At 37.2% G+C, this 13,783-nt stretch overlaps 1 protein-coding gene across 1 annotated transcript in view; it reads left to right on the top strand.

Moving 5' to 3' along the window:
• The first annotated feature begins 3,972 nt into the window (after window positions 1–3,972).
• The window catches only part of LOC150107863 (dynein axonemal light chain 4), a 68,876-nt gene continuing 59,065 nt past the window's right edge, over window positions 3,973–13,783 (top strand). Inside the window, exon 1 of the mRNA XM_090415385.1 lies at window positions 3,973–4,215. Coding sequence (XP_090271511.1) covers window positions 4,135–4,215 — 81 coding nt within the window. The 5' untranslated portion in view covers window positions 3,973–4,134. The remainder of the gene's footprint in view (window positions 4,216–13,783) is intronic.

Genomic DNA, 13,783 nt, shown 5'->3' with positions numbered 1-13,783 from the left:
CACAGTGAAGAGAGACGGCTCAAATGTGCCGCCAACTCGTGCTCCCTAACCCTAACACAATATATTTAATGTCTGATATAATGTGGGTTCTACGGTCGATTTTCTTGAGTTTACGGGAGGAAAAACCCGAGTTTCCTGGAGGAAAAACCCGCTTTCCCGTGCCAGAGATCGACTAACTCGGGAACCCGTCGAAAAAAGGCTTAGAAAAATTTCCTCTAGTCGCCGACTAGACTCGAAACCAAGCTTTCCTTCGTGTGGCCAAGCGCGGTGGTATGCAAACGCCACATCCACTGAGCTACACAGGCTCCAGCCCCTATATATATAATGTAGAAAGCTAACATCCAATTTTTTACTCGACATTTAACTCTAAAATAACTAGAATCTTGATGAAAAAAAATGAACTGAAAAATCAGTTTAATTTATAAATAATAATAAACTTTAAAATCAAATGTTCTGTTTATGTGATATAGAAACTGCTCTTACCCAACTAATTAAAACAAATAGTAGCAGCACGCAAAAAAAAAACTTCTGTTGTCTCAGGAATGTGTTTCAAAATGATCACAAGTTCAATACTCAGCGGTCTGTTCTCTCCTAACAGGATTCTGGGAAATCACAGGGTGAAATATTCTTAAGAACGTTATGACTTAAACTGACCATATATTTAATCTCTGGATTAAACTGCGAAGTTACTCAGTGGTTGGTCAACACAACTCAAACAAAATAATTAGCAAAAAAATTGATAGTGACATTGATCTTCCAAAGTGATACAATACGAAGTGAAGAAAGTATGAAAGTATTTCTTATTTTGCGCTGGCATTAAAAATTATATTTATGCGATAAAAACAAGCAGCAAAAAATGAATATAACTCACGGGTATTTAGCATGATATAACGTACATTCCGGTTACCGAGCAAACGGCAAGCAACTGCGTTTCTAGCTGTAGGCAACTGAACGTATACCTACTACGCACGCAGGTAATCTAGTTAAGTATTCTTTTCAGCGTGAAGGATTATTGCCCCTTCTAATGGACATGACGGTCAAACTGCAGTTCTTTTCCATGTTCTTTCAACAGGCGGACAGAATATTATCCATGTTTGTTGCACATGTATATACGTCCAGCAAAGAAATGGTACGCATACATAGATGAATTTTATGGAATACAGGAGTTCCTGTTATTATATTCTAAGGAAAGAGCAATGTATTTCAAATGTAAGGAAGGCTTCACAAATTTTTCAGTGGCCTCTAGTTTTATATTATGAATTTAATATTCAAAAATAAGTATTTTATTTTGCAACTATAACTACGCTGTTTTATATTGTTCTTTGTGCGGAGTAAGGTTTAAAATGTGGCCCCTCATAGAGAGTGAGGCACCCAGCTTGCGTCTCATGGTAAATGCGGCCCTGTGAGTTGTGTTGAAGGTGCTAGAGAGAGAGAGAGAGAGAGAGAGAGAGAGAGAGAGAGAGAGAGAGAGAGAGAGAGAGAGAGAGATTGTCCAGAAGTAGGAACAGAAATGGGTTGAAAACAGGAGTATTATCTGTGGTGATACCATAAGTTTGTTAAAGGGAGATCATGTTTTACTAACTTACTTATATACTATAACAAGGTTACAAATACATTGGAGACGGGAGATGCATATACTCCAACAGTCGTGTACTTGGATTTTGCGAACGTTTTTGACAGACTGCTGCATAACAAGCTGTTAAACAATGGGAATGGATAATAGACATCTGAGTTGGATCAGTGACTGGCTGTCAGACAGGACCAGAAAGTTTGATATGTTGGGTGCAGTAACCCAAAAGAGGAAGATTACTAGTGGTGTGCTGCAGGGCTGTTTTGGGACTATTGTTGTTCAATTTGAATAGTAATAATATTCGGATGCGTTTAACTGTTGATATGCAGATGATGAAAAGTTAGGAGTGGTGGTGTGGAAGGACTGAAATTCAGGAGTCACATTGCACATGTTGTTAAGAAGTCACATCAGATAATGGAAATGATACAGAGGACACTGATATGCATAAATAAAGAGGTTATTATGCTATTCTATAAGGCATGGATTAGACCTCATATAGATTATTGTGCATAGATTATTTGGTCAGCAGGTTTTTGTGGTGATGAGGATATCTTAGAAAGTGTCCAGAGAAGATTCACAAAGGTGGTCTGTGGTTTTCGGAATGTGGAATACGAGAAGAGATTGAGACAATATAAATTGCAAAGCCTCTTGAGTAGTAGTAGGAGGAGGGATATAATTGAGGCATATGAATTTGCCAGGGGTTGTTATCAGGTGGATATGAAGAGATTTTTCATAGAATGAGAGAGGAGTAGATCAATAGGCCATCCTCTGAAACTGTATAAAGAGGGTGTGAGCAGAGGAGCGAGGAACAGGTTCTTTGTATGGAGAGTGGTTGGTGAGTGGAATGCATTGTCTGAGTGCATGGTGAAGAGTGGCGCACCCAGAAGGGGGGGCCCTTTCCCATAAAGAAAAAAGAAAAGAAACACTAGAACATTTTCCCAAAATCGTTTCCTAATTAAAATTCATTTTTTAATTTATGCTGTGTCGTGTCTTCTATTTTTATTCTACTTAAAATACCAGTCGTTGCAGCTCCTCATTCATAGGGCATAGTGTGCATTCTCAAATCGTCTACTCAACCCCCCCCCCCCCCCAAGATTAAATCCTTAGTGTGCTACTGGTGGTGAATGCGGACAAGCTGAATCAGTTTATGGAATGGTTAGATAAACATTGTGTGCGATAGTGTGTACCTCCCGATATGAGTTTCTGACTCCATGGAGGTCATTTCTCAATCATAGATTTCGTAGCTTCCCAACACAGCAAAAAAAAAAACAAAAAACCAATACATAATAACCAACTGGTGTCATCCTCAGATAAGCTTCGAGGATGACCAAATGCATGTAATGTATGTATCACATGAAAACCAATGTATGTAATGTATGTATTATATGTAAACAAATGTACGTAATTTAAATATCACATGTAAACAAATGTACGTAATTTAAATATCACATATAAACAAATGTAAGTAATGTATCATATGTAATCAAATGTATGTAATGTAATAAAAAATTCTTTTAAATGTAAATCATGAGTTTACACTGTATGTTTATGAGAATAAGGAAATATAATATTTAGATTGCATATGTGTAAATACTGTTGTATAATCACACCTTTTCAAACTTGGAAAAAAAAATAAAACAGTAAACTACAACATGTAATATTATACAACTTATGTAACTCTGAACAATATAAATTATTATTAGGATTGTTATTTAAAAAAAAAACTGTTATCATCATTACTATTTAAATCTCATTATATGTAGCACAAAGTGCTGAACCTTGTAAAATAATATACTGAATAGATGATCATTGTACATATGTAAATATTTGAAAGAAAGAATTATTATACTCTTACACCACTGTTATATCATTATTATAAATGTTAAAACAATCTTTGTCAAAACGTTTTAATTTTTAAATTTAGGAGTACAAAAACCAAGAACTTATGTTATAATCTCTTTGTCAATAAACAGTTCTAATATCTAATTATGTGACATGGAGTCCAAAGACTCATCGAGGGAGAGTGTGCCAACAGCATTGATTGAACTCCTTCCAACTACTAACGGCGCTCAAACTTGCTTAACTTTTTGCTGCGCCTCTACCAATCGACCAACCATTAATAATAATAATAATAATAAATCAACAACCAACCAACCAACCAACCATTGTCCTGTTGAACATCTTTTGAACCAAGACTACATCAGCTAGTCGATGAAAAAAAAAGATACTAATTTTTTTTTTTTAGCTGATAAGTTCTCTCTTGTTTTAATATATAACGTTTGTACGTAGTACTAGTACGAGATTGGGTCTGTGATTTCTTCTGTGCGTGTGTTGGAATATTACTTTAAATACAAACAAACAGAAACACTTCACCGTAAGTGGCGCTATAGGTATGCGAAGTTTTACGGTAATCGTCTGGAGCTAAGAATTGAAGAAGTTTTGTTTATTATTATTCTCTTTTTTAACTTTACGTAAATTAAATTGTATAATCGATACTAAAGGAGTTGGTATGTGTTGTTAAATACCTACATGTCTATGTATACATATTCTAAAGAAAAAGAAATATGGGCGATGCACCTGAAAAAGCAAAAGACGAGAAGTCGGAAGATCCCAAGAAGACAATACACATGTACCCTGTAATACGAGTGAGTGTCATGTAATATATGTGAGAGGAACTTTCACTTATCTGTCCAGTATTTAGCGCTTTGTTTAGAATAAATAAACCCTTTCTCAGTGATGCACGATGCTTTTTCATAGTGAATATTTTACATTAACAGAAGAAATTGCGAGGGCGCATATTAAGTTTATTATTGATACATTAGGAGTTAATGAGCATGTAGAGAAACGTCTCATTAAACCAGCAGTATTTCTGTTGATCCTTCAACTCATTGACATCTGACATTCACCATAGCTCACTCAGCCAGCAATTTGTCTGTTATATTAAACACTCAACTCTATATATAAATTCCAGCGATAGCCTCTTGTTCTCTTCTATATATATATATATATATATATTTTTTTTTTTTTTTTTCATTTGTAGCATGGAATGCATTTTATGGAAGGATGGTGGAAGTACAGACATTGAATGAGTTTAAGTATGGATATGATATACTTTGTTTTGTCAAAAGCAGAACTCCCATAATGAGCCTCATGACCCCAATGGAAGGCCTGAATATTAATGTGGTATCATCCCTTCCCTATTCATCCCTATCACTAATCTGCAATTTGCATTTCATAATGACTCGTCATAACCAGCATTCCAGAGTCCCTGATATTGCTTTAGTCACTTGTCTCTGAACCAATTTCAATTTCCTCATTATAGGAGAAAACTGCGGCTAGACTAGACTAGATCAAGGTTACAAATATGCTTATTTGTAATCTTGATACTCCATGTGTGATCTGATTCAGCCATTTCATTTTTACTTGGCAATGTATGGACTATTATTAGTGTATCATAGCTGCCTTGTGCAGTGTGCAATACAATCTTTACAACACTTGCAACATGCAGTCTGAACTTTAGACCTTTGCCAACCATCACCACCAAAATCCCATTCATCTTGAGTGCTTGGTTTGGATGTGTTCCATCAAGGGTGTATTCCAAGGAGTTCCATGGATGATCTGGAAGACATGCAACTGTAAATTATTATTATTATTCATGACACCTCCAAGGAGTCAGGAGACTCATCGCAGGAGGACACCTACTATACAACTGCCTCCACCTCTACACTGACCCTCTACTACCAATCAATACCATATACAGCCCACCACAACTAGTATTTTTTATCTGTAAATTGCGTGTGTTCTGAAGGGCCGATTTGTCTGTATGTGGGATGAAAAACCAGAGTTTCTGGGAGAAAAAACCCTGCTACTTCTGTATGAGTTCAGCTAACTCACCTTCGATTGAAAAAGTCCACATAAAGATTCCTCCCATCAAATTAGAACAGGTCGAGTGATTATTATGAGGAGAATTCAACTATGGAGATATAAACTGGAAGGATCATAACAGAAAGGAAATGGAATTTATATACCTACTGAGAGATGATTGCTTCAGGCAGCATGTGATGGACAGGACTAGGAGTGTAAGAGTATTGGACTTGATCATAGGATCAGAAGAGCTATCCATAACGAAGGTGGCCACTCTGATTGGGGAAAGTGACCATGTGGTCTTGACTTGGGGATTGTTAAACATGAGGAATATTCTGCCAGAAAGGGGTATATATTGAACTAGAAGGCAGGTGATTATGACAGTCTTAGGAGGAAGCTTAAAACACTTCAGGGTAAGGATGTTAGTAGTGTTTAAACCTAAGGTAAGGATTGTATACCTAATGTAAGGAGGGTTAATCAGGTAGGAATTAGATGGATGAGTAATATCATTAAGCATGAGCTGAAGAAGAAGAAAATGCTGTGGAGGGTAATATAAGAAGAAAGGTGACTAGCATGGCAAGCAAGGCAGAATCAGATTACTAGTAGAATCCCACCGAGCAGACCAAAGGAAATTATTATTATTATTATTATTACGGGTATCTCCATGGAGTCAGTAGACTCATCGCGGGAGACCCAAACTAGCAAAACAATATCTGTCATATCTCTTCTTGAATTCATTTACAGACGAAGAGCTCACAACTAAGTCAGGCAATGAATTCCACTCATTCACCACCCTCCAGGCAAAAAACCTTGTTCTGACACCTTTGTTAACCACACTCTTCTTTAATTTCCAGAGATGACCTCTTGTTCTTCCATCACTTTCACACAGCTGAAACATTTCCCCTGCATCAATCCTATAAAAACCTTTTAGTAATTTGAATGTTTCTATCATATCCCCTCTTCTTCGCCTATCAACCAATCTCTGCAATCCACAAGCTCTCAATCTATCAATGTAGGGAGCATTTTTTTATATCACTCACCAACTTGGTCACTTGGGGGAAATTCAAAAAAATTCAAATCCTAAAGAGTTATGGCAAATAAGAGGAAGAATGACTATGGAAGAGTAACCTTAATGAGTGTTGATGGTTACAAGGTGACAGAAGCAGAGAAAATAGTTGAGTTATTGAGTGACCACTTTGCAAGGGTATATCATCCAAGTGAGGTTACTGCTTTCACATATATGACAGACACTAATGTGGGAACAGAGTTGGATGAATTGAAAATTCTTAGGATATTACAGAGTCTCACTGAAAATACAGCTGTGGGTTTAGATTGGGATATCAGCTCAGTCTTGCGAGAATGTGCAAGGGAACTGGCAGTGTCTCTGACATTGCCAGTTCCCTAAATGCTCTTTAAGTTTCAGCTTTGGTAGAGTTCCAAGGGAATGGAAATAGGGCAGAATAATTCCCTTGTGTAAGGATGGTTCTAAGACTGCAGTAGCAAATTATAGACCAATCAGTATCACGTGTGATGGTAAAAGTACTGGAAAAGGTCAAAAAAAAATTCAAGAATGGGTGGATAAAAATTGTTGCTCTATGAAGAGTAGTATGACTTTTTCAAGGGTAGGTCATGCCTTAGTAATTTACTAACTTTTTAGTAAATTAGTAGAGTAACAGCTCAGTTGGATAAAGAAATGGTTACACTGTGATTCTACTGGATTTTACAAATGCATGTGACAGAATACTGCATGGAATTGTGTTATGCAAATTAGAACAAATGGTAATGGACAAGATACTCTTAAGTAGATAAGAGGGTGGCAGCTGGACAGATATCCAAAAGTGGTATATGAAGGATCAAAATCGAGGCAAAAACAGTGACTAGTGATGTGCTGCAAGGTTCAGTGCTGGGACCATTGCAGTTTACTTTGTATATACAGGGTGTTCGGGATAAATTTGACATATTTATAATTAATTATATTTTTCCGTAAGTTACATGTATTAACACACACTTCTCTTCATTTAAAAGTTTGGACCCTTCTTCATTCATATACAAGATGTCAGAAAGGATGGATAGCTGGAACCCACCTGAATCATGGAAGAGAATAACTTGTATCATGATGATTCGTGCCCGCTATCAAAATAAGGATATTACGACTGCTGCCCAATGCTCCCTGAATACAGTAAAAACAATCAGGCATGAACTAGAGACTTGCAATGGTGACTACGAGAATGTAGCAAGAAGAAAGATCCCTAGCAGACGATCTGATTGCGTTCGTACAGCAGAATTCCTCGCAAATCTGCAGGAACAGGTGTTGAAGAACCCTGGCATTGGAATTCGGGCTTTGTTCGTGGAGTTGCTAACTGTAGTCAAGCCCTGGATAACAAGGGTAGCCAATGGTAGGCCGTATGTATGGCAGCAGGATTCGGCCCCTTGCCACACCTCTGGGAAAAGTCAAAAATGGTTGTCTGAAAATTTCTACGACTTCACCAGTCCAAATGTTTGGCCTCCAAACTCCCCAGACCTTAACCCCATGGATTATTTTGTATGGGGCGCAGTTGAAAAAGACACCAATCGCACTTCCAGTAATACAAAAGCCCAGTTAATGGATAAAATTAAAACAGTTTTTGCGGCTCTTCCCAGGGAGACTGTAGCATCAGCTTGTTCGAGGTTCCGAAGCAGAATTGAAGCTGTGATCGATGCTAATGGTGGTTATTTTGAGTAAATCTTGTTGATAGTATTGTAATTAACTCTGCCTGTAATGTTTTTTTGTCAATTCATTAAATTTAATAGATACAAAGAAGATTTTCTTTTTCCTTACGAAACTGTCAAATTTATCCCGAACACCCTGTAAATGATATTGGAAAGGAAATATTCAGTTGTTTGCTGATGATGTAAAATTAGGTTAAGTAATAGTTAACCAAGGCGATGTGTAGAGCTTGCAGGCCAATTTAAATAGGTTGTTAGTATGGGCAAAAGATAATGGGTTTTACATTTCTCCACATTGAACTAAGTTCAAATTAAAGTTATGTATTTTGGGATAAATAGATTATAAGCTGTGTACCACAGAGTGGTCTATGGAACATTCTCTTTGAGGATAGATTGAGAGGGTGTGAATTGCAGAAGTTGGTCGATAAGAGAAAAAAAAGGGAATATGATAGAAACATTTAAGTTGCTTAAAGGGTTTTATAGATTGATGCAGCAGAAATGTTTCAGCACTTGGCTATAGGGACCAGAACAAGGGGTCATCCCTGGAAGTTGAATAAAGGAATGGTTAGTAGGGATGTGAGGACTAGATTTTTTGCTTGGAGAGTTGTGAATTAAGTGGGATGGGTTGCCAGAATCAGTTGTGCTTTGTCTGCTAATGATTATGTTAGATTGTGTGGATAGTTTGGGTCTCCTGCAATGAGTTTTGAACTCCATGGAGGTGCCTGTATAATAATAATTCAGTCAATCAAAGGTGTATCAACATTCCATCAGTGCATTAAACTACAACACTTTGTACTTAGTAACATTAAAGCAGCAAATCATACTCATTCATCCAAGCTAAATATCTTTAAATCTTCTTGAAGGGACTGACTTGGGATTAGCACAACTCCTTATACCTTCTTGAAATTTGCATCACCAGTAAGCAGCTGAATAAATTCTGTCAATCAACATGAAACATCCTTAACAAACAGGTTGAATATTAATGTTTAAAGAGCAGAATGTTATAGCATCCCACTGGATATCTTTCTTTTCTAAGAGATCCCCTCCCCACCCAGACAGCCACCTCTCATATTACTAATCTATTTCTCTTCTACCCTTGAACACCAACTTCTCATTTGGCAGTTTCTCAAATGCCTTTGCAAAGATCACAGAAATTGCTGGTCACTCCTATTCTGCCTTTTCATAAAATACAAGCACACAAAAGTAAAATGGTGGTTGAATTTCATTGCTTAGCGTGTGACCACTGACCTTATTGGAGGCCAGAAGTGACTCAAAGTTTCATGCTTGGTCTCTAGAGCAACGTTTCTGGGTTATTTAAAACTTTTTAAAAATACAGTCTGCGCGGTTAGCCTTTGGCTATGCACTTCGCAACCATTGTGTGTTGATGGTAGTAGTGTTGTGTGTAGCTTTAGAATTTACGTAGTGGAGATGGTGAGTTGTATGTAGTTAAAGGATTAAATACCAGGAGAGATGGTGATGAGACATATTTAATTCATAGTCACATAATTATAGTAATACAACGACAGACATCAAAGCTGATCTATAAATTTAAAGATCTCTCATAGTGGCATGAGAGATCTTTTGCCCTTCTCATCTCCCATTTTGCCCTTCCTCTCCCCTTTGGGATCATTTCAGTTGCAATTTTCATTAAACAGTCAGATTAAGGTTTACTCTTCACATTATTTTTATTTATATGGGCACTCCATGGAGTCAAAAGACTCATTGCAGGAAACCCACTCTATCCATTAACACAATAACTATCATACATCTCCTATTCACTGTGGGGGGGGGCTCACAACCACCTCTGGAAATCCATTCTACTCATTCACCACTCTCCAAGTAAAGAACCTAGTCTGCATACCCTAATGCACACCCAAGTGTGACCCCTTGTTTTCCCCTTACTCTCCATATATTGAAAACTTTCTTGTGTCTGTCTTATAGAATTCCTTTAGTAACTTATAAGTTTCTAATATATCCTCTCTCTTCCACCTGTCAGCTAAACTTCACAACCCCCCCCCCACACACACACACTCAGTCTATCCTCATAGGGAACATTCCACTGACCTGTCACCAGCTTGTTCAGTTGTCTCTGTGTCTTCTCCACCACTTCCCAATCTCCAAGAAACATTGCAAAAAAATGTCATTCACAGCGATTTGTCATCCAAACTCACACATCACTTCTGACCTCTGTTCTTAGTTAATTCACTGAGTCAGTTTTAATTCATTGACAGTAAATTAACATGAATACCACAGATAATATTGTCATTAATTATTTTGTTATCATTAACATAAATGTCATCAATAATTGTGTTACATCCACTGCAGTGGTGACTTTGCTACCGTTGCTATCTACTGGTTCTGTAATTATATTTTCTCTTGCACAAGATATCAGAACTCAATTGTATTTCATTTTGGTTAAATGGCCAGTCTCCTGTCATTGCTTCAACACGTTGCTTGACTAATTTCATCGTGCATCCATTTCATTCCCAAGCATATTGCCTGTTTTAAATATGACTAATTCCCATGTTCTGTCAATCTTTTCCACCAATGGACAAGGAATAGTTTCTTCACTTTCCAACCTGCATACTGTGAAAATCTCATTATTATTATTATGGGTATCTCCATGGAGTCAGCAGACTCATCGCGGGAGACCCAAACTAGCAAAACAATATGTCATATCTCTTCTTGAATTCATTTACAAACGAAGAGCTCACAACTAAGTCAGGCAATGAATTCCACTCATTCACCACCCTCCAGGCAAAAAACCTTGTTCTGACACCTTTGTTAACCACACTCTTCTTTAACTTCCAGGGATGACCTCTTGTTCTTCCATCACTATCCCACAGCTGAAACATTTCCTCTGCATCAATCCTATAAAAACCTTTCAGTAATTTAAATGTTTCTATCATATCCCCCCCCCCCTCTTCTTCGCCTATCAACCAATCTCTGCAATCCACAAGCTCTCAATCTATCAATGTAGGGAGCATTTTTTACATCACTCACCAACTTGGTCACTCTTCTCTGAACCCTCTCCACAGCCTCGTCATCTCCAAGGAATCCAGGTGACCAGACCTGAGCACAGTAATCCAAATGTGGAAGTATCAACACTTTATAAAGGGGAATAATAACCTCTTTATTTCTGGATGTCAGTGTGTTTGTCAACAACCAAGTAATCCTATGTGCAATCTTGGACACCTTAGCAATGGGTCCTCTGAACTTCATCTCCCTATCTACCAACACCCCTAAGTCCCTAGCCTCATCAATCTCTTGGAGTACTCTTCCATCAATGTAGTACACAGCTGGTAAACTTTTAATCCCAAAATGCATGACTTTACACTTTTCCACATTGAACTGATATACATTATCTTTTGCCCATTTTACCAGCTTATTTAAATCATCCTGCAAACTTTCAACACATCAGCTTGATTTTTTATTGCGCTACCCAACTTTGCATCATCAGCAAACAACGGAATATCTCCCTTTAAGCCATTTCCTATATCATTTATATACAAATTAAACAACAGTGGCCCAAGCACAGAGCCCTGAGGCACACCACTGGTCACCTGCCTCATTCTGGACTCGGCTCCTCCATTCACCACCTTATGGTATCTCTCCCTGAGCAATTCTCCTATCCATATCACCAATTTAGTATCCATTCCCATCTGCTCCAATTTGCGTAACAGTGTTCTATGGGGTATCCTGTCAAAAGCCTTAGCAAAATCCAGAGGTACCATTGCGTAGCCAGTTCCTTTGTCCAACTCAGATGTCATTCTATTATGAAAGGTTAATAGATTGCTAAGGCAGGACTACCTTTAACAAAACCATGTTGGCCTTTATAGAGTATCATATCCTGATCCACCCATTCTTGAATTTTGTCTTTAACCAACTTTTCCAATACTTTTACCACTACTCCTGAGATGGTGATTGGTCTGTAATTAACTACCGCAGTTTTAGAGCCACCCTTATGCAAAGGAACCACTTTACCTAACTTCCACTCCCTAGGGACCATACCAGAATTCAAACTTAAATTAAATATCCAAGTAAGAGGGGTTGACAATTCATTTGCACATTCACGCAACACCCGAGCTGATATTCCATCTAAGCCTACAGCAGCGTTTGCATTTAAATTTTGCAATATATTAAATACCTCTGATTCATCATCATCATCATCATCAAATTCCTGCCATATACCCTCAAGGGGTGTACAGGATATGATAGTACTACATGAAAAAAATTACACCATTATTAATTTCCTATCTACAATTTTCCTCCAAATCAGTCTGTTACTTGTCAACACTCCAACATTATCAGATCTTATATTTCTATCGTCTAAAGCACTTTGTACCGTATCAATCCACCTATATCTAGGTCTTCCTCTGGGTCGTTTTGCTGCCAACCTGGCAGAGAACACTTGTTTTACTAATCTTTCCTCACCCATTCTGTTTAAGTCAGTGTTCCCAAACTTCTGGATGTCAGGGGCCCCCTTTGCAAAAATTAAAATATTTCACGGCCCCCCTCGAAAAAAAATCGTAATAGAGAGATATATTATTATAATATTTATTGTATTTATATTCAATACAAAACATACACAGTGAATATTGCAAAAACCAAATGCATATATTACATTTTTTGCCTCTTACCGGTTGGTTCTGAAGACGATGCGGGCTGTTCTGGAAAATATGAAATACTGTCATTTTTTTTTGAGCCTGTTTCTGCGTCTTCTGATTGTTCGCGGGATTTTTTTAAAATTTTTTTATCAGCCACTTATCCATCTCAGGGTTAAATTTTTTAACGTAGAATAGATCAAATAATATCACCACTTATCAATACTGGCACACCACAGACTGATAACATGAAATTAGTGAATATTACCTGAATAAGGGAATCTCCGGACCAGGAACATTTTTCTCTTTTGTGACTTTTCTCCCTTTATGGTAATTAAGCCTAACGTGAAACAGACAGCAAAGGCAGGTTATTAAAACGTGCATATGATTGGTGCGGTATTAACAAAAGATCGCACAACCGAAAGATAAAAGCATAGCTGACAATTGAGTTGAAATGCTAACTCTCTTCAACTGAATTCCATATGTGAAACTGCCATAACATTCATTATATATATATATATATATTACTTAGTTTTAAAACTTTTACGAATTTTAACACGTTCGGTTGAATTTTATTGCTGCCTTGGGAAATCGAACTCGCACACATCTAATTAATAACAATATTTTTTAGTTAGATACTGTGTTTGCCCATGCAACATATGGTTTTGTTTCAGTCTATACAGCATAGTTTCTGTATGAGGGGACATGTGATTTATTAATTAGTGTGTTTTTATCCCAGTTGTCTCTAATTGCACTATTTGTTGAGAAATATATTACACAGACTTCTCATACCTTATTCACTGGCATAATAAAAGTACTTGTTTTTATTGCCTGTGCAGTATAGCGGTTGTTAGGGAGGGGTGTTGTTTACCAATGCAAGCGAATTACTATCTCTCCACATGAACTTGTTTAAGCTTTTTTTCATGTGTGAAGTATATGCGAAATTTTTGTTGGTAACAGAAAACTATTTCAGATGACAGTGATAATATAAAACGAGTTTTGATATGTATATAAAGTCAATATCAACAGTCCCTGATTA

Source organism: Typopeltis vanoorti, chromosome 3 (assembly GCF_054136105.1).
Source record: "Typopeltis vanoorti isolate ZY-2024b chromosome 3, IOZ_Tvanoo_1.0, whole genome shotgun sequence".
NCBI classification, from domain to species: domain Eukaryota; kingdom Metazoa; phylum Arthropoda; class Arachnida; order Uropygi; family Thelyphonidae; genus Typopeltis; species Typopeltis vanoorti.
The sequence above is the reverse complement of the archived record's forward strand: the minus strand, read 5'-3'. Positions and strand labels throughout refer to the sequence as shown.